Consider the following 22,247-nt stretch of genomic DNA (forward strand, 5'->3'; position numbering starts at 1 on the left):
TGTGGACATCAGTGGGCTGATTCAAATTCGGACGCTCCTACTGCCTGGAAAAACATAGCACCTACCTAGCAATTTTCCTCTTTGTCTCCATGGGCCTTGTTAGCAGGCACTCTGAGCACCTCAGGACCTTAATGGGTTTATTTATCTTTGCAGCACTTCAGTGCAATAGGTAGGAATATCTTCTATTCACAAATGGGGACCAGAGGCCTGAAAGCACAGATCCTCCCATTTAATTTCTTTAGAAGCCCGAATTTGTTGCTAAAGCACCCTCGGTGCTCTCAAGGGTGTCATTCTGTTCTCTACGCAACGTTGCTGGTGCCTCAGTCTGGTGGGGGTGTGCAAAGCTGCCTCAGACTGATGCAATCTCCAGCCTGCAAGCTTCCCAGAGCCCTGCCTCAACACTAATGCCCCAGAGCAGATCCTTCAGCTGCCTGTTCCCTCCTTGTCTTGCTTAGCAAATCCCTGTCCCATCAGCATATTCATAACACACCTGGGGCAGATGCAGGTTCAGGTTCACTCTGTGCATCCATCTGTGGTGAGGGCTGTGGGCAATAAGAAATACGACACAAGGCTTGTGAGAGCCCCACGTGGAAGGCAAGCTGTGCACCGTTCCCTTTCCACCCTCCACCCACACACCGCGAACCAGGTTAGCCCAAGGCCTTCCCAGGTGCGGGTGGCTGTGTACAAACCCCACAGCTGCTCCCCCCTGCAGGACTGCAGCCTCAGCAGTTGAGACCAGCAAGGGGATGAGACCTGCTCTGCTGGATTTGGAACAGGTCCAGCAGAAAGCCCTAACCGTCACTTCCGCAGGTGTTTTGTATCTCTGTTACTTTCCATGGGCTGGGAAAGAAAAATATTAACCTGTTTCCCCATCTAATGGGTGAATGACAAAGTGGATTACCCGCCCAACTCCTGCTCCTCTACCCTGTCATGGACCTGCAAAGATGGGGAGCAGCTGTGGCCAGCACTTCTGGGTCAAATCAGCAAGCATCCAAAGATGGGATAAAGACAGCACATCCTACAGATCCCCAGCTGAGTTACCACTTTGTGGATGGCCACGTGTTCTGACATGATCAGCCTCATATTCTGGCACAGACACCACTGGTGTCACAGAAGGAGCCACTTTGCTGGCTGGTTGCTCTGTTCCTCCCCATTTAAAAAGGAGGCAAGAGCACATAGTCATAGAATCATAGAATGGTTTAGGTTGGAAGGGACATTAAAGACCATCTAGTTCCAACCCCCCTGCCATGGGCAGGGACACCTTCCAATAGACCAGGTTGCTCGAAGTCTCATCCAACCTGGCCTTGAACACTTCCAGGGATGGGGCATCCACAACTTCTCTGGGTAACCTGCAGTCACATCATAGATAGGCTGGAAGGAGTGATGTGTTTACCTCACATTAATTTTCATACTTAAATGTTTTATTAGCAGCATGGCAATGGCCAAAGAAAATACTCCTTCCCTCTACTAATGGCTTCTGCTTAGGTATTGCACACCAGGAGCAATCATCATAAGTTTCTCCACTGAACGCAGCAGTCCCACCCTTTCCTGGCTGCATATGAAAGGACACGCTGTGCTACCAAGGCAGCCAGCAGTCCAGTGACGTGCTAAAAGACACATTAAAGGAGGAGCTTCTGGGGGAGAAGCTCAGCGTGAGAGAGAGATTAGAGATGCAAGGGACTAGTAGTTCTCAGGCTGGAAAGATGCATGTGCTGTACCTCCTTCCTTGTTAAGTTATGTTTGAAATATAGTTGCTATTTTCTGGAAAAAAACCCGACTGTATTTTAATTAAGCTTCGCCTGCTGCTGAAGTCAGTTTGATAGCAATTCCTAAGAATCCAGGCCTCTACTGACATATGAATTACTTCATTTCATTTGCTGGAATACACCAATTAAAATCTCACAGTGGAAGAGCTTCTTCCGAGACACAGCTTGGATGCCTCAGTCAAAAACTCTGTGGCTTTGGCAATCTCAGCAATTTATTTTGCCACGGATCACATTTAGTTACAATTACAGTGTTGGAAGTAGTTAAGGGAGCCATAAGCTTCCGGTGATTTTTATAAAAACCAGAGTTTGCTCATGTGATAAACATGGCAGTCAGAATCTCCCCTCTCTGTTCTCAAGATGCATGTCTCTCTCTGATCTGCAGCTCCCCTCACTTTAAGGTCTTTAATATATGGCAGGTCATGCTACACTATATGGAATACAAAACACCATACATTCAGAAGCACCTCTTGTTGGAGTCATCAAAGGTTTACAGGCTAAATGCAGATAAAACCTTCCTGACACCACGGGCTCATTATATCTCTCGTGTCATGTGAAATATCATGACTCTCAAGTTTTAGAAATACCAAGACTCTCATGACATTTGTCAACATTTTGAGGTGCATAAATTTTCTGGTTACCTGAACTCCCAGTATTTCTCCTGGAGACACAGACAGAGCCAACAAGTAGTGACAGCTCCGTGCTTATTTCACACATAAGCCCAAACACAAGTCACAATCTAGCTGTGCCCCTTCGTAGGTCACTTCACGAGGCCTGGTCCAACAGAGGTATCAGGATGGCTCTAACACAACAGAAACCAAGAGGAGCTGATATCTAATAGCATCTGGGTTACACCAATCATGCAGGATATGTGAGACGCAGAGGCCCAACATCTTCCTGAGAAGACAGGAACAAAACTCTTCCATGAGCACGTCCTAAAAGCAAAACTTTCACATCTTTGTGGTGGGTCTGTCTGAATGACTGCCGATTAAGATATTGCATGATTGTGAGACATCTGAATATTCATTAGAGAGGACCTCAAAGCACTCTCATCCCCTTCCTGCATCTGATCCAGGAGCTGTTGTCATTCTTTTCTTTTTTTCCCTGACTGACTGAATGGGTATTTAATGAGCCCATACAAAGCTGAACAGCTTCAGTGGAACAGAGAGAGCATGACTTGCTCAAAAATAGCCTACAGTCTGGTGGCTTTCAGTACTCTCCTGAGAGAGAGCAGTTCAAGTTCCTTCAGTGAGATGAGAGACTTCAACCTTGGTCTTTCATACCCCAAGGAAGCAATCTGAAATATTAATGCTTTTTATTAACCGACGTGGTCCTATTTCCTCTTGTGTGTGAGAAACAGCCAACCTCATTAAAGCACTTAACCTTGGGAAAGCATTAGGCTGTGGAACATGACTGAAAGGAACCGCCATTCTCCAACAGCCACCAGGACGCTAACTCTATGTCCTATTCCCCACCGGCTACCTAAGGCATGACAGCTTTGATGAATCTCATTTTAGGTGGCATTCCTGGCTTTACAAGAACTTGTTGCCTGACTCAGGGATGCAGCTTCCACTGGAGGACAAAGAGGCAACAAACGACATGTTACAATTCTGAATCCAAATTTCCTTGGTGGACTTAGTTATGGCTGTCATGGAAGGACACCATCCATCAAGGAGCTCTCAGGTCACACATCTCCCTCAGTTAAGGGCATGACTGATTTCTACAGAACTCCATGGAATAACTTCTATGGACTTCACTAGGAAGTGGTTTATTCCTCCAGTGCCCCTAATTCCGCTACGGTGTTTAAGCACTCTTGTTTGCTAGGTCTATGATGCAGTAGAGTGCTTACATGCCAAATGGAGCATAGTTTATCCCAGTTCTCATAAAACTCTACTAAAAAGAAATGGAAGCTATTAAATAATTCAAGGGTGTCATAGCAATCAGCTGGCTGAATACCTGCGAAACACAACATGCTTACAGAACATGACACTAAACCTTGTCTTACTCAGAAGCACAGCACTCTGAGAAAAAATATAAATGTATAACAAGAAGACTTATTTCTTCTCATACTGGCTATCTTTTAATAACAATAACAATGGGAACACAGCATTTCACACCCAAGTAAGGATGAATAGTGATTTCAAAGTAACATCACCTTTTTAATCTCTGGGTCTAAGATGTGTGTAAGGTTAAAGATAAGATAGCATTGGAGCAACAAGATGATCTAGGGCAACAAAACATCTTTGACACCTAATTCTCAAAACTACAGAGCTTAAGTTTAAAGCAACCAGAGCTAGCACTACAAAGGTCCCTGGATCATATCAGCTACATAGTCAGGTAGCCTATAAATGAACCTGCTCCATAGATGGTCCACAGTCTCTAAGCCAAGAGGTGCAGTCCCCTCTGTGTGCTGTACATATCAATGGACTATATAGACATGCAGCTTTAGGTTTCCAAAGAGCCCTGCATCATGGCAGGTTTTTTGGCTTTAAAAGGGAAATTACTATTTAGAGTGTGTGTTATGGGCAATCCAAGTCCCAAGCATCTCAAATATCCTACAAGTCATGTTGCAGCCCACTAGAATGGAAACTGTAGATATGTGTTGCTGCACTCACCAATAGATCGAGAGCATATGGATATGCAAACTCAGCTGAGAAATTGTTGGAGGGCTGTGTAGGGCAGAGGGAGCCAGACCTCATGTAGATTCACCCCTGCTTCCTCGCAGTCTTTGCAGGGACTCAGAGGGGGGAGTTGCCTGGAGTGGACCAGCCCCACAACCACACCCAGGTTTTGTCTAGGGTGGAGTTTTCAATCCAAAAGAGAATCTACAAGGAACAAATACTTACGCAATCTGGAGGAGCAAGTGACTGGGACCTGAGAGTGACCCCAGGGAGGTACTGTATTTAACAGCGTGGGCATCCCTGTGGACTTTCAGGAGTGTTCGAGCACAGCTGTAACTACGGTACCCACAGCATTCCCTCTGACATGTGTGCAGTAGCTGAATATCTCAAAATTGGATAACAAATGCCAGCACCCTGAGCAAGGAGTCACCCAATCGAGGAGCCTCCAATAGCAAGGACAGAGGTGTGTCTTCAACTCTGCCCTGCTGTTCAGGTTCCAAGCTCAGCAACTGCGCAACCGTTCCTCCCTCCACTCCAGATCCACAGGCTGGATTATCTTTAGCAGATAAACACCGAAGTAATTTTTTTTCAAAAGCTACGCAAGAGGTCAATGCTCTCCTTAAAAGCATAGTCACCGAGATAGCGTGTCACTGCCACCAGCCCCCATCCCTTGTGCCTGTGGAGGTTAGCTGCTTTGAGGCTTAGAGGTTAAGCACACAGAAGTTTTAAGCATCATAATTTTAGGCACCAGCCCAGGTGATATATAGGCACTGTAAGTCCTTTGTGGATTTTCCACTCAGTGTCTTATCTGCAGGTGCAGTACGCCATTATGTATGTGATTTATGACACAAAAATACTTGCCCATGGTTTCTGATCCTAGAAAGCAGCAGATTGATCAGAGAATTCTGAGGAGCAGTCATTGAAAGGAAACTCAGAGATCAAAGAGATCAAAGCAGCTGACAAGGTGCAGAAAATTAAGCACTGGGGTGAGTTGAAGCAGACAAGAAAAATTGAGAGAACAAGATAGAGAGCTGCAAATATGTGTGGATGTGCACGCACACACGAGTGACTCCTCTGGGCAATACTGAGCTTCTACTGCACAGACACAGCTTTCCACACATTGCAGCAGATTCAAAAGGAAACTTGGCTGCCAAACCATTTTAGGCAAGAAATAAAACTGCTCCAAAGATAGTAAGGTACGGTGCTGAGACACAGCTTCCAATACAAATGGGAGAACACGAAAAAGTCACTTCTAGGTTCAGTCTAGCTCCTCCTTTCAGGATACTCTCACCTTTACATGTGCCCATCCTTAATTACTGAACCAATTTCACAAAGCTCTGACTATGAAGCAGGGCCCTCTTTTGTCCAACAGCAGCTATGGAGAAGAGGAACTGTGGAGTGAAACAGGCAGTGCTGAAAAATGACATCCACATTAAACACATTTTGGAGGTTTACTCAAGTAGCCTTGGTCTAATGCTCCGGCTGAAGCACATCCAGTTTAGCTGAATATGAAAGGAATGTGCGTGAGTTGTTTGAAACCACACTGGGATGCAAATGAAGTGTGTGTGTGTGTTGGGGGGTGTGTGGGAGATTCATTTCAAAGGCATACCCCTGGTGTGCTTTTTAGTTCTCTAAAATGGTCCCATAGACAGAGCCACCAGGTGAATTCAAGACAAAAAGGTCCTGATCTGGCTGCCCGTCACCTGCAGCAGCACTGAGGTCGTCTCCCTGCCCCGCTGGCCCAGGCAGGGCACAGGGCGCATCCCTCCAGCCCCAGCAGCAGCTCCTCTCCCCACCCCAAAGGGCAGGTCTACATTTGAACCCACAGAGGCATATAATCTGATGGAAACGGGATTGAGTCCGTGGGCAGTGCCCAGCACCCCGGTAACACTACATTTGTTCCTTCATTTGCTGCTGTTTAGTGAATCCTCAAAACAGCGGTGTGCAGTTGGGTTTATAAATTACAAGAGAACAGACAAAGGGAATACATGAGATAAAATTAAAGACATTACTAGTAGCTCCCATAAATTATCTCCATAGTCTATTTTAACAGCATGGATTTAGCAGTGCATGTTAAAATAGCACGAATAATGAACCCACATAGTAGACTAACCAGGCATTAATGAAAAAGCAGATACTGTTTTGCGTTCTCCAAAACACAGAAAGAATAATATTCCCACCAGTTCTGATAATGCCTTTCCAGGGGGAAAGAATCATAATCTTCTATATTGAAAAAGAGAGCGATCTCTTGGAGTCGGAAAGAAAATAAATTAATAAAACTAATTACGCGCTCCGCTCATGGAGGAACCGAAGGCGCTAAGTCAGCCCAGGAGAGCCGGGCTCTTTCATTTTGTTCGTTTTACAACTTCCCTGTTATTGTTTGCGGCCCCGAGGAGGCACCTCCCGGCACCTCCCGGCGGGGGCTGCGGGGCGGCCGCCTCCCCCGCGGCCAACTGCGCGCCCCTCCGCGCCCCTGGGGCTGCGGCGGCGGGGACTCCCACCGCCCCGCGCCGGGGCTTTGCATCTCTCGGTGCCGTCCCGGGCAAACTCCGGCTCCCGGTTACTCCCCCCCTCTCCAAACTGGCGGGTTGGGCTGCCTTATGGCACCGTTCCCTTAAAGGGACCGCGTGTGAGCGTGTGCCTGCGAGTTTGTGCGTGAGCGTGTTGCACACCCGCTCCGGCTGCCAAGCGCCGCCAAGAGCTTTGCAGCCGCGGCGGCGAGAGACCTGCCGCCCGACCTCCGCTTGCAAACCAGCCTCGGCGAGGAGCAAAGCGCTTGGCACGTAGGAAAGAGAAGAGGGGAAAACGTGCGGGGAGGAGGAAAGGCGCGGGGGGGGGGGGGGGGGAGGGAGAAGGAGAGGGGGGCGAAAAAAAAGGAAAAAAAAAAAAAGAGCTGCCTCTTTAAATGCTGGGGGCTGAGCCCTCGCCGGGGCGTCCGCAGCCGGATCCAGCCTCCCTCCCCTTGGCCGTGCCTCCCCGGCGCTTGTTGCACAGCCCAGTGCCGGCAGCGCGGCGAGCGCGGAGCGGCGCCGGGCCGGGGCCATGATCCAGCCGCGCTGCGCGCCCGCCCCCAGCCGCCGCGCCGCTGCTGCTGCCGCCGCCCGCTCGCCCTAGAGCCGCTCCCGGCGCCGCGCAGCCTTCCCCGCCGGGTAAGTTTGCAGCCGCCCGGTGCCGGGGGAGGGCGCGGGGGGAGAGGCGCACCTGGCCGGCAGCACGGCTCGGCTCGGCACGGCGGGAAGGTGGGCGTCTGTGCGGCTTTCGGGGTCCGCACCTCGGCCGTCCCCAACTCGGACCTCCAGACCTTCCCCCGGCGTTTGCAACCCTCCTCTAACAGGTGACTCGGTGCCTGCCCGCTCCCGCGGCGGCTCCTGCGCCTTCCTCCTCCTCCTCCTCGCTGCCGCCTAACAGGTGGCGGTGCCGCCTCTCCTCCCTCCGTGCAGGTAGGGGGGTCCGCACCCCCCTGCGGCCACCGCTGTCCCCCCCGAGGGGCTGCCGCAGCCCCCGGGGGTCTCGCAAGGGCCGCGTTGCAGCCGGGAGAGGTGGGGTGCGTGTGGAGGGGGGAGCCGTGCCCTGCCGCCCCGCTGCTTCTCTGGGTGCCGCTCACCCCCTGCCTGCCTTTATGGCCCCGCTGTCTGTCTGTCGTTGCAGCGGGCATGGGGAACCAGGTGGAGAAGCTGACCCATCTGAACTACAAGGAAGTTCCCACAGCCGACCCGACAGGTATGGACAGAGATGAAGGGCCCAGGATCGGGGTCTCCTACATCTTTTCGAATGACGATGATGAGCTGGAGCAGCAGCAGGATTCGGTGCATGACCTGGGGGGTGAGCACCCTGCCCTGCAGCCCTACGATCCCCAGCTGCATGAGGTGGAGTGCTCGGTTTATTACCGGGACGAGTGTATTTACCAGAAGAGCTTTTCTGAGGAGGACGCACTGCCGGAGGAGGGTGATGAAGGAGGTGGGGGGCATCTGAGCACCTACACCCCGGAGAACCTGCTGAATAGGTGCAAACCAGGTGACCTGGTGGAGTTTGTGTGCCAGGCCCAGTATCCGCACTGGGTGGTCTATGTTGGCGATTTCCAAGTTGTGCACCTGCATAGGCTGGAGGTAGTGAACAGCTTCCTCACCGACGCCAGCCAGGGCAGACGGGGCCGCATTGCCAACCAGCTGTACCGCTACAAACCCCTCAGCCCGGCCGTGGTGGTGCGCAATGCACTGGAGCAGGTGGGTTGCAAGGACCGGGACTTGAGCTGGAGAAACTCTGAGTGTTTTGCTGCCTGGTGCCGGTACGGCAAGCGGGAGTTTAAAATCGGCGGGGAGCTGCGCATAGGCAAGCAGCCCTACCGATTGCAAATCCGGCTGGGTGACAAGCGCAGCCACACGCTGGAGTTTCAGAGCCTGGAGGATCTGATCATGGAGAAGAGGAGAAATGACCAGATTGGTAGGGCTGCTGTGATCCAGGAGCTCTCCAGCCACCTACAGGCTGCAGAGGAGGAGGAAGAGGAGGAGGAAGACCACCACCACCATCATCATCATCCAGGTGCTCAGACTGCTGTGGAGTAGCAGCCACAGCACCACCATGCTGCTTAGCCTGGGTGATGGGGATTAAAACTGAAGGCTGCGAAATTGAGCTGTTATAAGCCCTTTGGGCTGCTTTGGTGCAGCTTCATTCCAATCACATGTGAAAGGAAGGGGGAAAGCTGATTAAGTGTCTGTGCTTCAGTGCTTAACTCCTTCAGTGCTTGATGATAAAACCACTGACTTACTTGTAGACGATAAAACTCAGGGCAATTCTACCCTTCTCCACTCCCATTTTTTTCCCTTCCTCTCTGCCATCTTTGTGCATAGCCTTTCCCTCAACCATCTGCCAGTAGGCCTGACCCTACAAGATGCTAAATGCCTTTGACATCTACTTATCAGCAGAAGTTAAGAGTATTTAATACTATTAAGGAGGAGCCAACAACTTTCAGGACGTGACCACGTAGCTCTCAGTGTGTGATTAGTTGGTAGCTGAGAAGCATGAGGGTATTGCTTTCCCTTCTCTGCTCGTTTCTCTTCTGTTGTGGCTCCTTTTGGTATTGCAACAAGCTGCTTGCTTGCCTGGTGCAAGGCTGAGTGGATTGGTAGCCGGTCCCCTGGAATGTGTAAGGGAGAAATCTCCACTAATTTTAATGAAATGGGTTTGATGTGCCTGGTGCCTTCTTAATTGATAGGAACTTGCAGATGGGCTGGGGGAGCTCCTCCTTTGCTATCAGCGTGTGGCTTTGAGGACAGAAGATGTATTTATTGCTGACTGGGCCCAGGGAAGGAGGAAGCTTGCAACCCTGATTAAGGACTCTGCGCACTGGTGTGTGCTGGGACTCTAGAGGCAGATACTGCACTACGCCAGTGCTTGTTACAGGCTGCCTGGCTTCCCTTAAAGCAAATGGCAGAGCTCTCAATTACATCTGTGGTACACATCAAGGCAGTAGAAGCAGGTTGCTCATGTGCAAGAGTATGTCTTGAGTAAGCTGTCCCTTGAGAGGGTGGCCTCTTGGCTGGGTGCTCCTGGCCGTGAGCACGTCACAGGTTCTGCACTACAGTAAACACAGCTGTGGTGGAAAGTGATGGGTGGGAGCACAGGCTGGAAGGCATCGCAGGCAGGGGGCTTTGGGTGTTCCTTTTTTCCTTCCTTACCACAAAGCAATTTCCTCTTCATTAGGGATTTCATGTTTCCTTTTTTTGCTAATTTTTATAGTATGCAGCTGAGCTATAGAATTAGAGAAAAGGAGAGGACGTGCCTCCAAAGTTGTTGCACAAGTCCCTCATTAAACAGGAGGGGAGCGCGGTGCTGCCTGCCTTGAATATTCCCTGAACTTGTTTTCAACTCTTGAACTGGTCTCCCACACAGGCAGCACTCTCAGATCTTTGTCCTGGCTTCTGAAGTGTGTGAGCCAACACCAATTTGGAGACGGTTTCTAATGCAAAATTCCTTCCCCTTAAAGCACAATAGTGATGAGGTGAACTTGAAGATAAGCTTGAGTTCATTTAAATAATGGAAACTAACAGTGTGATGTAAACTTGAAGCATAGTTAATACAGTCTTCCCCGCAGTTGTTTATGGTTACACCACAAATAGCAAAGTACTCCGCGTCCTTTCCACCCGTGGGACAGGAGGAAAGTTTGTCATTTAAGAACAGGTAGATACAAGCTTTTTATTAGTTAAGACTATATGAAGCAACTTTGCCAGTGTGATCCAAATAGATTGTGGTGTTGTATTTTCTGACTAAAATACAGAAGCTAGGAAAAACCTGTGAAAGACTACTTCATCCTCACTTCAGTAGGAAAAATAACTTTTAGGGTTATGCAAATACACCATATACTGTTTCCTTAATGAGTCCATGCTGTCATTTTGGGCTGTGAAGTGCCCAAATCCAAAGGAGAGTTTAACACCAAGCTCCCTTAGAATGCTATAGCTCAGGTGTCTGCACGAAGTGGTTTCTTTTTTTCCCTCCAATATGCAATTGAGTTATACTCAAGTTACTGTGGTTGCCAAGCAGATGTTGCAACCGTGCTTTGAGAGCATAATAACTACCCATATCTAACTGTAATAGGGTTAATATGTGGATGTCTGCACACAGGTTTTATACAACTACTAGTAGTAGCCGCTAAAAGCTGAAACGATCACTAAAATAGTCCGAAAAAGAGTGGAAGAGAATCTCCCTGTTCTACTGACTGATATGAGACAACTGAGGTTATCTAGACCATGAGTAAATGTCTGGCTGTGGTTTCTTTTGTACTGAAACCTTGTACATAACAAAGTTTATTTCACTGTGTAATATAGGTATGTAAAATAATATTTTCTTACAGATATTTTTGAAAGTTAAAAAGAAATAATCCCTTCATAACCTTGCATTTGAAAGTAAGTTGTTATGCACATTATTTTCCAGTCCTCTGAATGGGTTTATTTTTCATTAGTGATCTAAAGTATATTCTAGGTCTTAAAGTATATAAACTGCTATAAATGTCAAACATTATGTATCTACAGGGTACTAAACAGTAAACCAGTTGTGAAAATATTTTTCCCTTGTGTCTGAAACATCAGAACTATGACACTTAGCTATTTCTCTCCTTCTGAGATACCCTTCATAGTCTGGCTTTGTCTTCTGTTCTTTTTTTTTCACTTTTGGTTTTATGAAGAAGGAAGAAGAAAAAAAAAAAAAAGGACCAAATCTGCTTGGGAATGGAGAGCAAAGCTTCTTTGACCAACTGAAATTGTGTCTTGTGCTGATCTTGGTGCTTCTCTGTACCAGTCATGCCTTTTGGGATAAATTCCCACAGGCACAGGGCCTTAGCAAAGAACCCCAGAGCTTGCGCTGCCTTGCTAGGACGGAGAGTGAAGGGGGGAGCTTGCCTCACAGCAAAGCGAAGTCTGGCATGCGTTCTGCTGTGGTATAAAACTTACATGCTCCTCTGGCACCTGGGGTACAGGTGTTCAGTATTTAAAAAATAGATATTTGGAATCCTTAAATTTCTCTGCAAGCTATGTTTGGAGATTTACTCTGTCTCCCACTATTCCCTTATGTGCAAAAGTAGAAGATGGGGGGAAGCCTGGAATTTTTTTATTTAGTCTGGAAGAGGGCTACCTCCATACAGGGATTTCTTATTCCAGCAGATAAAGATGCAACTGTTGAATCTTTAACAGGCCGGTCCTTTTTCCCTACCTGTTGATTAGGAAGTGTTACTTAATAGGTGCTACTAAACACCACTGCAAACATTTCTAAGCAGTCTGGTTTTAAAGCCATGGACCTGTAATGAGCTGGATGTGAGAACAGGAATTGCTGTAGAAGCACATCACAACTGCTTAGTTTCTTGTCTTTGCTGTACTTTACTCGGTTACTGTCTGCAGACTAGGCTGGGATTTCTAGAGCTTGATTTTAAAGAAAGGAAAACAGACTTTCTTGTGTATGTGTCTCCTTCAAAACTTTTGTTTAGATCACAAAAGAGAGGGGGAAAAGAATAGATAAAAGTGCTCTTCTCTGCAGCTTCTTTAACATATAGAAATTCAGGTGTGATCCTTCTGCAGAACTTGTGGTTCAGCAAAGGTCCTAAGCCTATACTGAAGTTTGAAGTTGTGAGTAGACCCTATCTTGAGCCACTTGAAAAATCAGTAAGACTATTCATGTGCTTGAAGTTAAGTGTATATTTACATTTCTTTGTGAATAAGGGCCTGGAATTTCAATCTGAGGTCTCTGGTGGAAGCCTGGAGGATCTGAGGTTGCATAATCACTGGGGGAGAACAAGTAGTGCTGTGAAAGCTGTTTCTCAAAGGACCTCTTGTCCAAACAAGGCTCATGGAATCCACCCCAAAGTTTGGCCTCAGTTTCCCCTTGGAAATCCAGGAGCTGAGCTGATGCTGTGAGAGGTGAGCGAGGTGTATTACATAGTAGTTGTAAACTATGCTGATGATCGTGCTGCAGACTGTTCTCTGGTAGCTTTGTCTGTCTTGTCATGCTTGAACTTTCTCTTGTGTTTTTAACGTTTAAAGTTAATATCGTTTGTTTTAAAAGCCCTTTGATTGTGCAAACACTTCATCATCTACACGAATTTACTCCTTTGGGCATATCTACCGCTACTGATAGGATGACTGCTGTGAATATCATTATGCACATGTTAAGGCTGGCAAGACTAAGCCCCAGATGTGTAAATGTAGCTCTAGCTAGGAAATGTAGATGAGCAGTCTTATTTCCCCAGAGTATTGGTGTGTTTGATGCAAATAATGTCTTGGAAAAGGCTTTATAGTAAAACCTACAATTATCCCTTGATTGAGTAATTTTAGAAACACAATTTAGACATTCACCTGCCATGGCAGTGAACAAGGACATAAACTGAAGGCTATTTCAGGTTATCCCCGATTCTATGTGAATGCGAAGTATTGATTACAGCAACCCTCTAGAGCTCACCTGGCCAACATAGTAGGCAGTTGCAGGGTAGGCAGGGAAAATACCCAAAAGTTGATTCAAAAACTGTATTTTCTTACTTGGAAAAATATATTCTTCAGACTGAAGGACGCTAGACTATGGAAGTAAACTTTCAATTGTTTTGTATAAATGAAACCCTGGGCAAACTCCTTAAGTTTTGTTCATTTAAATTCAATATTCCACTCTCAGTACTAAAATAGGTAATATTATGTGATGAATATATCTCGGATTTTGAATGTAATGGTGGTTTCCTTTTTCTCTTCTCCTTTGGTAAAACTTTACCAAAGGTCTGTCCTTGGGTGTGTGAAGTGTGTTGTCCGGTGGTTTCCCACCTGTGCTCTTCTGACAATTAACAGCACCAACCATAATTCTAACAGCCATGTAGGAACAAATATTTTTTTGAAAGCAAAATTTTAATTTTATATAACAGATCAGAGGCTAGTAACTAAGTAGAGGTAGGAAATATATTGTTTCCAACAGCAGTTTCTATTTGTAAGAAATCTACTGTTAATTGAGTATGTGTTGACTACTCTTACAAATCAATGTGCAGTGATAAGGCCAGGTGTATTGTATAATGGGCTTAGACTTTCAGATTAGATTTTTTTTTCTTTAACTGTGGATAGGAAGAAATCAGGGTGACTTCAAACACTGGTGGTTTAGATGGTTCTTTTGCATCAATATTGAATTAGAAGCTTTCCTTAAATGCACACTTGAATGAAATACACCTGACATTGTAACACTTCATGGAATCATCTAGAATAACAAGTGTAATCACAAAATACGATTTTTTTTTTCCCACCATGAGCATTTTCTGTAAGCTGTCTTTTGTCAGTAAATGTTGAATTGTTAGTGCAAATATCTTCTTTTCCTGAGAAAGAAGTACAGATCATTGATTGTACCATTTCCTTCAAAATGAAGGGCACTGCATAGTAACTAAAAAGAAATAAAAGATTTATAGTATCTTTTACAACCTTTCTTTTTCTTTGTTTTTTGAATGGCCTGGTTTTTTTCCCCAGCTTTTTGGAAAACTAATGATTTCTCATGATGGATGCATCAGACACAAAACAATCAGTGTTTTCACTGACTTCATATGGCAGATCAAAATCTAACTCTTCAGTTGTGTTCTTCCTCCAAAGAGAGAGTAAGAATAATCTCTGTACAAGGCCAGACCATCAGCTGCTTAATAGGCAATAGCTGTATTAAATCCAATGAGGATCTGGCCCATAATTTAATTTTAGAAGTGGAAAATGAATTCAGCAGAAGATCATATAGTATTAGTTGGCACCCGGGCTTGTCTTGTCTGCCAGCAACTGCTAAAGGAACAGATGTGTCTGCAAGAGGGAGAAATGAGAGAACATCAGAAGTCATAGGGATTTTTTGGAAAACCTGTACAACTGTTCAGTTTGTGTGATGTTTTGTCTGGTGGATGCTCCAGGGATGGAGTGGGATCTATGTTCTACCCACAGCAGGCTGAAGATGATGAGGGTCGTTCATTGTAGTAAGACGTTATATCCATAGGGTAATGGTTCTTAATTCGTCAAAGCCTTCCACTGTGTGCACATCCACAATGACAAAAACAGCGATACAACAAACTGTACTTCTCCCTGAGATCCTGACGAGAAAGAGCTGTTTGAATCTCACATAAAAGCACTGAGTCAGCTCAAGCAAGAATACTTTGAGTGAAACTGTCCTGAGGAAATTTAGATGTAGCAAGATGAGACTTCTGCTGAAAGTACTGGTGGAGACCTTAGCTCGTCTGTGGGTTGCAGCTGTCCTTGACAGCCTTCTCACAGGTGTGACAGTGAGACAAATTCTTATAAGAGAGACAGCAGCTTTTAAGGTTCAGGGCCACAGGTGGGATTCCACCATAACTTTTAATTTCTAGCTCTGGCATGGACTTAGGCGACTTTGAACAAGATGTACGAGACACCCAGCTGTGCTCTTATGTGACTGCAAGAGTGCCTGAATTTTCAGGTGTCTGATATTAGATCTGAAAAAGAACATGAAGAACCAAAAATGTGAGTTGGGTGATTGAATCAGTACCTGAAAATCCCTGCTCAGCTGCCACCTGGCACTGGAGGCCACTAAACTCTGAAGCTTGGTTTGTTTGGGTTTTTTTGTTTTTCCCTTTATTTATTTACCATACTGTTTCCAGAATCTTGAGGTTCTGGGCCTTTTTCTCACCCAGAAATTTCTCCAAGTACATAAAGTAAAGCAGCTTATCACTTCTCTCACAGCCTGTGCCCATAGGGAGGGACATCCAGCAAGCAGGATCCTGCCTCGCATCCCAGTGGCTGCTCCCAGAATGTATGTGACCTCAGACACCAAAGAGGAGCTTCTTAAAAAGGACATTTGCACTGCCCTTTTATTTCAGAACATACCCAAGCTAGAACTGGGTTATTGTAAAATGCATTTACAGGAATATGGACTGTGATGAGGTCTCTGCACTCTTGGCTGGCTGCTCTGAGCTACTGGACTTCTGCAGAGAGGTTTTTCTCTTCATTTCCCTCTTTTCTGCACTGTGGGTCACTTCCAGCAGAGCACTCTTGAAAGTCCTCACCCCACAAAAATCTGGAAGTGATAGGAAGGTTGAATCCCTGTCATCCCCAGGCAGAGGAGGAAATCAATTTTCAGTCTTTCTCCATCCTGAAACTATGCTCAGATCTCCAGGGTACTGTATAAAGGAAGGCTGCCCACTGCTAACAGCTCCTTTGTCTTTATAAAGGAATGCAGTCTAAGTTTTAATTTGTAAGAGTGGTTGCATTGTACTTTCTTCCTAAGAGCTCTGCACTGCGGCAGGAGGCAGTTCCTTAGCCAAGAGTAAGGCGCCCAAGCACTAGAAGGGGGTGGGAGCAGGGGAACATCAGACTTGCAGAATCACAGAAAATCCTTAAGGGTGGGAGTGACCTCTGGAGATCATCTAATCTACCCCCTTGCTCAAAGCATGGGCAACTAAAGCAGGTTGCTCAGGCTTGCATCCGGTCGGATTTTTAATAACTCCAATGATAGAGACCGATGACCTCTCCAGGCAACCTTCCACCTCTTATATGCTTTTTTTTATGTTTGAGTTCTGTCAAGAACACCTTGATCATCCATGGCACCTTTGCTTGACTTCTTGCACACAGGGATGGACCATTCTGGAGCTTGGAGGACGTAACTGATGAATATCAACCAGGTGCTATGGACCTCCTCTCCAGGCCTGTGTCCATGGGATTCTTCAAAGCAGGTCCCTGAGCAGACCAAAGTCTGCTCTCCTGAAGTCCAGGTTGTATTCCTGCAATTTGCCTTGTTCCCGCCTCTGAAAATCATGAACCACGCTATCTTGGAACTGCAGCCAAGGCTGCCCCGGACCTTTGCATCCCCAAACAGTTCTTCCTTGTAAGTGTGCTCCAGAGAGTGTCTCCCCTCATAAGTTATTCCTGTACGTATGTTTTGGGTGAGCCCCCTTCAGCCCACTTCAGCTGTTTTTAAGGCCTCTCTTGTCCACACCGGTCTGCACCCTTTGCCTAACCACCGAGTTTGCCACTTCTCACTTCATTGTGGGTCTTGATTTCCCTCCCTCAACATTCCTGGGTTAAAGCTTTTCTCACCAGGTTGACCACCTGTTGGCAAAGACGTTTTTCCCCACTTAGTCAGATGGATCCCATCTCTCCCAGTAGTCCTTGAACCTCAAAGAGGGTCCCAGTCATAGAAGCCAGATATCCCTTTTGCTGACACCAGCTGCATAACCAGTCATTGACCAGCAGGATCTGTTCAGTCCATCTCAAGCCCTTTCCTCTCACCAGGAGGATCAAGGAGGAAACCACCTGGGCCCCCATGCTCTTGGCCACCAGAGCCATGTAGTCATTTGTGATATGCTCCAGATCTCCGCAGCTCTGTCTTTGGTGGCCATGTTGAAAAGCAGCAGCGGCTAACAGTCTGAGGGATGGACAAGCCTTGGTAGCCTCTCTACGTCCCAGATCTGAGCCCCTAGCACGCAGCAAACCTCCCTAGACAGCAGGTCAGGTTGGCAGATGGGATCCTGTGTCCCCAACAGCAGGGAGTCATTCTCTGCTCCCTCCTGATGCTGCCATGTGGCTCAGGCTTACCTAGCTCAGGTGCTTCATCGCACAGAGCTCCCAGCCACTCATCTGCCACTGAGGCACTAAACCTATTCTGTAATTGCAAGTCTTCAGGAAAAGCAGGAGCCTTCCTCCCATTTCCAAACGTGACAAGTTTCCAGCCTTCACCATCATTGCAGTCTCTATTTTCCAGCCCAATAAGCACAGACTCTGCCTGTCCCTCCTTCAGTACAGCTGAGGGTCAGGTTCCCCTTGTATCCAGGTATCAGAGGGGATCCAGTCACCCTCGTTTTCATCATCTCTGGCTCTGCGCAGTCTGCTGACCTCCCGCTGCAGCTCCTTTACTTGGTGACATGGACCCTCCACCAGCACACACCTGCAGACAAGCAGCCCCTCTACCCTTGCCCCAGCAAGAAGCCCCAGGAACTCCCTGCAGCCTGAGACCTGCAGAGCTGCATCCTCCCTGTGGTGGGTCAACCCTGGCTAAGGGCCCAAGCCCCTGCGTGTTCTCTCAGTCCTGTCGAGGGAGAAAATAAGATGGAAAAGCTCCTAGGTCGAGATAAAGACAGGAAAATCACTTACCAATTACTGTCATGGGCAAAACAGACTCAACATAGGGAAAATTAAATTTATTGTCAATTAAAATAGATTTGAATGGTGAGAAAGAAATACAAAAGTTAATCAAACACTTTCCTCCCAATCCCCCCCCCCCCCACTGAGCAGCGCAGGGGTGGGGATGGGGGTTGCGGTCAGTCCATCCCAGCCCCTCTCAGCCGCTCCTCCCTCCTCACACCTCTCCCTGCTCCAGCAAGGGCCCTTCCCTGGGCTGCAGTCCTTCAGGGACAACCTGCTCCTGCCTGGGCTCTCCACGGCCGCAGCTCCTGCAGGAAAGATCCCCCTGCTGCGGCCTGGGGCCCTCCCCGGGCTGCAGGCTGGGGCTCTGCTCCAGCGGGGGCTCTGCAGGGCTGCAGGGGATCCCTGCTGCGGGCCTGCAGCCCCTCCTGCCCTCCTCCTCCTCCGCCCTCGGGCTCCTGCGGCTGCTGCTGCTCCCTCCTTGGCTTCCTCCTCCTCTGCCTGGGCCGCCTTTGGCCCTTTTGGCAACCCCCGGCGCCCCCAGCTTGGCTGAGGGGCTCAGCTGTGTCCTGCGGTGGGGCCCTTGGAGCCAGCTGGGACCGGCTGTGTCCGGCACGGGGCAGCCCCGGCCTCTCCTCACAGAGGCCCCCATGCAGCCCCCGTGCTACCAACACCTGGGCACGGACACCCCGTGCAGTCCTTCAGGAGCTTGGGCTGAGAGATGCCCTGATATTGCAGGGACTCCAGTGAGTGTGGGGGACCATGCCCCATGGCACGTCACCACCATTGCTCAGCATCTCTGTATGTTGTTCTCAGCAGAGGTTCTGTCCCCTTTTGTGCAAACTGCTGCATCTGTTGGCCACATGCTGTTCGCTGTATGCCAGGGCCAGCAGTTACCTCGGCCTCTCCCTAACACCTGCTGAAAGGGTGCTTGACCCTCCTGATCAGGAGTCAGATGGAAATGAAGAACTCAAAGCACACTTTCTTTGATCAGGAAGAGCTGGCAGAGCTTGTTAGAAGGGTTTGGAGCTTGCTAGAAACTCATGTCAAATGGTCAATGAGACTCATATTGCTCACTTAGGGTCACTAAGGACTATGGTCAGTCCCTGTGTTGGAACCAGAATTTGTTGCCCGTATCAAGTTCATCAGCGGAAATTAACTGGGACTGTTAAGAACCAAGTTAACTGAGGATCATATAAAAGTAAGGGCTCTCTCTAATTTTTCCTTGCTCCTGAGTTTCTTTCATCTTGTCCTATTCAGAACAAGCATTCTGGGACAAGCTCCGCTCTTTCTGTACAGTAGTTAGTGCAATGAGGTCTCAAGGTGTTTACATAGTATTAATCAAGTCAATCACCAGAGGGCAGAGGAAATGAAATGAGGATGTTCTGGACCATGAAATAGATGACTCACATCCCTGGAAAAGGTTTAATTGAGCAAAACAGGTCCACAGGGGTACCTGGCACACCACAGAAATTGTACAGAGGAAGATGAGCCTCCAGAGAGAAGGATCAAGGCACCCTGACAGCACGCAGAGAAATGTGTGCAGTGCTTATGTAAATTGTGTCAGTGGAGAATAGGCCTCCATACACAACTCATCCAGCTCCCGTAGAAGGCAGCTGGCAGCACTCTTCTTTACAATGCTTTCACTAGAGCTGTTGGTTATGTCCAGTGGGGAAAAGGTGCTCTGCTGGGAACCTCAGCACTGTGTATACAGTGAGGAGCATATCCTCGAGACCCAAAGGTGTTACTCTATGGAAACATCTTTGATGCTGTGTTTTTTCCTCTTTGTGTTTTCTGTGCTCTTGTTCCTCAGCTCCTCAAGAAAGCAATGCACCTATAAAAGGGATGTGCAGAAGAGGAAGATGTACACTTGTGGGGCAGACTGATGGGCACACCTAGCCATGGTGTTCTGCGCTACAACCTGTCTCCTGGAGCTGGGTTCTTCAGTCCTCACCGCAGACTGAAGAAATGAGATACCCACGCCCAGACTTGCAGATAAGTGGGCAGCTCAAGCATTTGCCTGGAAAGTAGTTTCAAACCTCTGCTCTGCCTAATCCAGAGCATGGTCTTGAACACACAACTTGATCAAACAGTCTAACCAGTGCTTAGGGCCAGAGCCATTTGTATTCTCTGGTTCAGTGAATATTTGACCCAGTGTATCAAAGCAGAAGAGCACTACCAGCAGGGAACAAGAAACCTCCACCTTCAGGTAGCTGGCAGTCTTGCAGTTACAGTGTTCTCTGGAGGAGTGGGACACCAAGGCTTCAGCTCTTCCAGCAATTCAGGATTTTCAGTGACAGCCCTCATCTCTTCCATGTGATATGCACAGAACCGCAGCTCTAAGTAAGCCAAGGAGACCAAGTCCCATGGTGGACTGTTCAATGTCAGGGTCAAAGGGTCTCTGTAGTATCTGCTTGAGCTATGTTTTCAAGAGGCAGAAGTGCCCACAGCTCCTGGGCATGCACACATGCATGCAAGATGATATTTGGAGGTGTTGGGCCAGAACTTCCAGGCCCAGGAAGCCTCAGACTTAGCCATCTTAAATGCCAGTAGACCAGACTTTTGTTGGGTTTATTATTATTATTACAAACTACAGGTATGATTAAAAGAAATTCCCAACTATTAACAAATTATTTTCTGATTATCCCTAAGGATGAAATAGTTTATTCTTTCCATGTACGGCTCTGCATTTGCCCACCTTCAATAGGCCCTAACGCAGGTTTACGTGTTTACAACCCTTGCATGCCCAGATGCATCTCAGATCCCCAAGTCTAGTGAGCTGCCATCACACAAATTAATTATACTACAAAGCACAGGAAAGAAACCCATTAAATCTTAAATTAAGTTATTAAATTAAAATATTCCTGCAGAAATTCAATAGCAGCTTGTAGCCCGTGGGAAGTGACTCTGCAGGGAAAAACACCATTTGCAGGTGACGTGGCACTCGGAGCACCTTATCATATTCATGGGGAGGAGGTGCTGACCCCTGCAGAGAAGCTGCAATTATAATGAGTCTCTTATCCAGGAAAAAGCAGTTATCCCGATACATTTGTGATGGAAGCTGAGATACTAAATAAGATGCTAGCAGGATATAAATAATGAGGTGGTACACAGCCGCGTGTTGGAACCAAGCCACTAGAGCAAGATAATGGCAAAGGCAAAAGCTTAACTTACGTTGCACAGTTCCTGGGGGAAAGGGGGTGGGAGGATAATGCCACATGGAAAGCTGATTCCTCAACTTCTAGTGAGTAACATAACTCCGTAGCCCTGTTTGTCTTTGTTTGGAGCTGGAAAAAGCAGAGTTGAATTACTGCAGAGGTCTAACCCTAGGTGCAAGGCTAGATTCCAGCTGAACGTGCTCCCACAGTCTAAACATACAAAGGCCATTTCTGGCTTCACATAACTAAAGCCATGCTGAGAAAGGGAAGAAGCTGCTGAATGCATGGGCCTAGATTCATCAAAGAATTTAATCAACGTCCCACTGAAAAGGGATTTGAACTTATGCATGACTGCTCTGATAGTCTGAGACTATCAGAGTATACATTAGTTGATATTTTATGGTGGTTTCCTGTTACCATGCAAGGCATAACTCATATTTCTAATTAAACATTTTAATATAACACAGCTTGTAAGTGTCTCATGATACAGCCTAGTAAAGACACAAGATGGGGTTTTAAAAAGGAGCAGTGATTTTTTTCACCAGCAACACTGATGCTTTTCAAAGTGATTCTGCTCTGCCCTTCTCCTCTGCTGCAAAACTTATGGCAAGAATTCCTAACAGGAACATCGGTCAATTTATACATCATTGTACAGCAGTGTGTTTTGTGACAGGTTTGCTTAAATATCTTTTGCTGAGATAAAGGAGTTGCAAAGAAAAATGGCACTATTTTGAAATGGCACTATTTGAATAACTATACAGCCAGATTTACAGATTGCTGAAATGCTTTACTGCTTTGATTAAAGAATTAAGTCAACTTCTCTGCTGATTTCAATGGAGGAAAATAGTCACTAATAATCACATTTCAGTTTAAAACACATTATTATCTGGCCTGGCCTCTCACAAGCTAAATCTAAAGCCCAGTGAAATCAAAAGAAGACTTTCCATTGACAGGTGATTGGGGACGTATTGTGTATAGCTGATCATTGGTGAACTGCAGCAGAGAAATGAGTGACTTTTTTGAAATCAGATGGCAGCTAATGCCTTATAACTACTCTGACGAATATTGCATGGCATTCCCCTTATAACAAATTGAGCACATGAGAGCACTGGG

The 22,247-nt window shown here is 47.1% G+C and overlaps 1 protein-coding gene across 6 annotated transcripts; it reads left to right on the forward strand.

Annotated features, from left to right (window-relative positions):
* Nucleotides 1-7,033: 7,033 nt before the first annotated feature.
* LRATD2 (LRAT domain containing 2) lies at nt 7,034-21,866 on the forward strand. 6 transcript variants are annotated; one of them, XR_015701902.1, is made up of 4 exons: nt 7,374-7,533; nt 8,033-8,923; nt 16,468-16,720; nt 19,790-21,866. XR_015701902.1 is itself a non-coding variant. In XM_087746052.1 (3 exons), the coding sequence occupies exons 2-3, from the start codon at nt 8,038-8,040 to the stop codon at nt 16,497-16,499; spliced, it is 918 nt and encodes a 305-aa protein (XP_087602178.1). In that variant the 5' UTR covers nt 7,034-7,163; nt 8,033-8,037; the 3' UTR covers nt 16,500-18,758. The 6 variants fall into 6 exon arrangements, 5 of the variants coding, with proteins under 5 accessions (XP_087602178.1, XP_087602169.1, XP_087602156.1 ...); XM_087746052.1 differs by lacking the exons at nt 7,374-7,533; nt 19,790-21,866 and adding an exon at nt 7,034-7,163 and having other exon boundaries at nt 16,468-18,758; XM_087746043.1 differs by lacking the exons at nt 7,374-7,533; nt 19,790-21,866 and adding an exon at nt 7,050-7,167 and having other exon boundaries at nt 16,468-18,758.
* The last annotated feature ends 381 nt before the right edge of the window (nt 21,867-22,247 follow it).

The sequence above is a fragment of the Nipponia nippon genome, unplaced genomic scaffold (genome assembly GCF_047370975.1).
Source record: "Nipponia nippon isolate SJK-2023a ecotype South Korea unplaced genomic scaffold, ASM4737097v1 scaffold_1, whole genome shotgun sequence".
NCBI lineage: Eukaryota > Metazoa > Chordata > Aves > Pelecaniformes > Threskiornithidae > Nipponia > Nipponia nippon.